General features: G+C 58.9%; 1 protein-coding gene across 1 annotated transcript; it reads left to right on the plus strand.

Moving 5' to 3' along the window:
• Positions 1 to 997: 997 nt before the first annotated feature.
• Positions 998 to 2,749, plus strand: NPTXR (neuronal pentraxin receptor; the record flags this gene model as incomplete). The annotated part of the gene is made up of 4 exons (XM_010021955.1): positions 998 to 1,225; positions 1,374 to 1,618; positions 1,951 to 2,130; positions 2,525 to 2,749. Coding segments are annotated over 4 exons (878 nt in total), but the record flags the coding sequence as incomplete, so codon positions are not given.
• Positions 2,750 to 2,913: the final 164 nt, after the last annotated feature.

Raw genomic sequence — 2,913 nt, forward strand, 5'->3', positions numbered from 1 at the left:
AGTTGTCCCTTGCTGAACCAGCCATTCAGACTCTTGGTGCTGGAGTGGCTGTGGTGACTCCTGCCTTGGCCTCTGCCAGACTGAAGGTCTCCATGGCCACTCCAACACTTTTGGGAAGGTCTGACAGCATGGAAAAGGTGGTCACCATCTTTCCAAGACCATGGCAGAGAGACTAACACTCCAAGGACATGGAGAAGGGAGAGGGCTCCTATTTGCAGAGAAAGCCCAGGAGCAAGGCAAAGGGCCATCTTCTCCCTTCCAGCCTGGTTTTCTTCCAGCTGGGATGGGGTCACTCAGTGAGGTGGGATCGGGGATCTTTGCAAGGTGCAGTAGCAGCTGGGAGCATCTTTGCCAGATGATGGGGTTTGGATCAGTCAAAGGAAGAGTTTTGGTCTGGGTTTTAACTTGGAGACAAGATGCGTTTAATGTCCCCAAGTGATGGGTCGTGTCTTGAAGACTAGAGACATGATACCCTGGTCACTGGCTCCACTTCTCTGTGGCATCCTGATGGCCTGGGAGCCGCTGGCTTCTAGAGAGCTACTGCCTGACCTGGCACGGCTGAGCTGGGATAAAAGGATTACAGCCCCATTAGGTGATGTTAACACGCCGGCCCTGGTGAAGCAGCTTCATGAGCAGCAGGAGGGGAGGTCTGAGTTCTTTCCTGTGTTGTTCGCTCCTTGTGAGAGGCTGCCCACAGGAGCAGAGCCAAGGGATGACCCAAGCGCCCATGTGTCCCATCCTTGCTCTGGCTCTGAAGTGGCAGAAAGTCATTAAGAGCAGCCAAACTTCATTTTGCAGTAATGTACTCAAATGGGGACTTTGAGAGGAGAGGTGCAACGTCAGCTGGAGAAGACCCTGGTGTGGATGTGGGGTTATGGTCCCAGCACTCCCTGCAGTGGTGCAGGCTGTGCACGTTCTTATGTAGCCTCTTACAGTGACACGATTCTGAGTTTTCTCTCTTCTCCCTCCTTTCCTCTTGGTCACGGTGGCTGCCAAGCGCAGCAGGAACTGCCAGCCCGCACCAATGGCTCAGCACCCACTGCCCCGGCGCTCGCCCGCGATGCCCTCCACACCAAGATGGAGCAGCTGGAGGAGCAGCTCCTCTCCAAGATCCTGACCCTGCAGAAGGAGCGCCAGGCCGCCAACACCGACCGCAACCAGCACCAGCACGACATCGAGAAGGAGCTGAGCTCCCTCCAGAACCGGGTGACAGAGCTGGAACATGGTGAGTCCTGCCTGACAGAGATGGAGGTAGTGCAGGAAGGTCCCTACCCCAACGTGCATCCCCACAAGAGCCCCAGGATGGGGTTACCCTCATCCCAGTGATGGGTGCTGACCCTCCTCTCTCCCTCCTCCACATCCTTGACATATAGGACCACAGGGCTACAGCCCTCCTGATGCCTTCAAGGTGACCATCCCAGTGCAGAACAACTACATGTATGCCCGCATGAAGAAGAGCTTGCCGGAGCTCTATGCCTTCACCATCTGCATGTGGCTGAAGTCCAAGGCCCTGGGCGGGCTCGGCACCCCTTTCTCCTACTCTGTCCCAAGTCAGTCCAATGAGATCGTGCTGCTGGAGTGGGGCACCAACCCCCTGGAGCTGCTCATCAATGACAAGGTCAGCCCAGCAACAGGAGGGGCGGGAGGGAAGCCCCTGCCCTCATCTCCCCTGCTTCAACCCCCCTGGAAATGATGCTCCTGGGGGTACGGGTGTGGGGGAGCTGGGAGGAATGGGCCTGGAGTGGAGGGGGCAGGCAGAAAAATGAGGAGGTTGGGGAAGATGGCTCACTGGGGTGTGTTCTGAGAGGGGAAAAGCAGCACATTGGGGTGTCTGTAGAATTTGGGGTGCCATTGCCATGGGGGTGCACCACCTGCTCTGCAAGGGTCTGGGGGGACACCAGGATCCCTGGCAGTCCCACCGAGCACTAGGCTCCTGCTCTTCTCTCTAAGGTTGCCCAGCTGCCACTGAGCCTGAAGGACAAGGCCTGGCACCATGTTTGTGTGGCATGGACCACCCGGGATGGCAAGTGGTCAGCGTACCAGGATGGCGAGCAGCGGGGTGCTGGTGAGAACTTGGCCTCCTGGCATGCCATCAAGCCTCAGGGTGTCATCATCCTGGGCCAGGAGCAGGTATGTGCCATCCCAGTGCTGAGAGCTGCCAGTTGACATTGATTCGGTGTGAAGTCAGCCAGGGGAGGCAGCCCCCGAAATGGGGTGAGGGCAGGGGGTGGCATGGGCAGCAGCACTCAGGATGGCAGCTTGGGCAAGGGGCTCTCCTGCCTGCTCAGCTGACCTCTGAGTGGGCTGCATGAGTGCACTGTTGTCTTCTCTTCCCTCTACCCTCTGTCCTCCATTTGCTCCTCACCTTGTCTTCTTGCACCTCCATGCATCCATCCACTCCCCTCCTTGCCATTGGGCATCTTGCTCTGTTCCTCCCTGATCTTCTCCCTCTCTCCCCTGCGCTGTCTGCCCATTGGATGTGTTTCCCTTCCCGTGTCCCACCACCTCTCCTGCTCTTTCCCAGGACACGCTGGGCGGACGCTTCGATGCCACGCAGGCCTTCGTTGGGGAGCTGGCGCAGTTCAGCGTGTGGGACCACATGCTGGCACCGGCAGAGATCCTGGCCTTGGCCAACTGCACCTCCCGCCTCCAAGGCAACGTGATCCAGTGGGATGACCAGGCGGTGGAGGTCTTCGGGGGTGCCAGCAAGGCTGGCTTTGCTGCCTGCGAGGAAGGGAGGAAGGCATGAGCAGCCCCTCGCCTCCTCCCCAGTGCCAAGAAGCCCTGTGGCAGCCCAGATGCAGGGAGCCCTTTCCTCCCCTCCCAGACCACTGAGCGCCCTGTGCTGGTGTCCTGGGAGGGAGAGGGGCTCCTGGCAGCCTCCCTTGCTCCCACACTGACAGTGTGGCTTTT

This window comes from Nestor notabilis, unplaced genomic scaffold, assembly GCF_000696875.1.
Source record: "Nestor notabilis isolate BGI_N333 unplaced genomic scaffold, ASM69687v1 scaffold18209, whole genome shotgun sequence".
In the NCBI taxonomy this organism is placed as follows: domain Eukaryota; kingdom Metazoa; phylum Chordata; class Aves; order Psittaciformes; family Psittacidae; genus Nestor; species Nestor notabilis.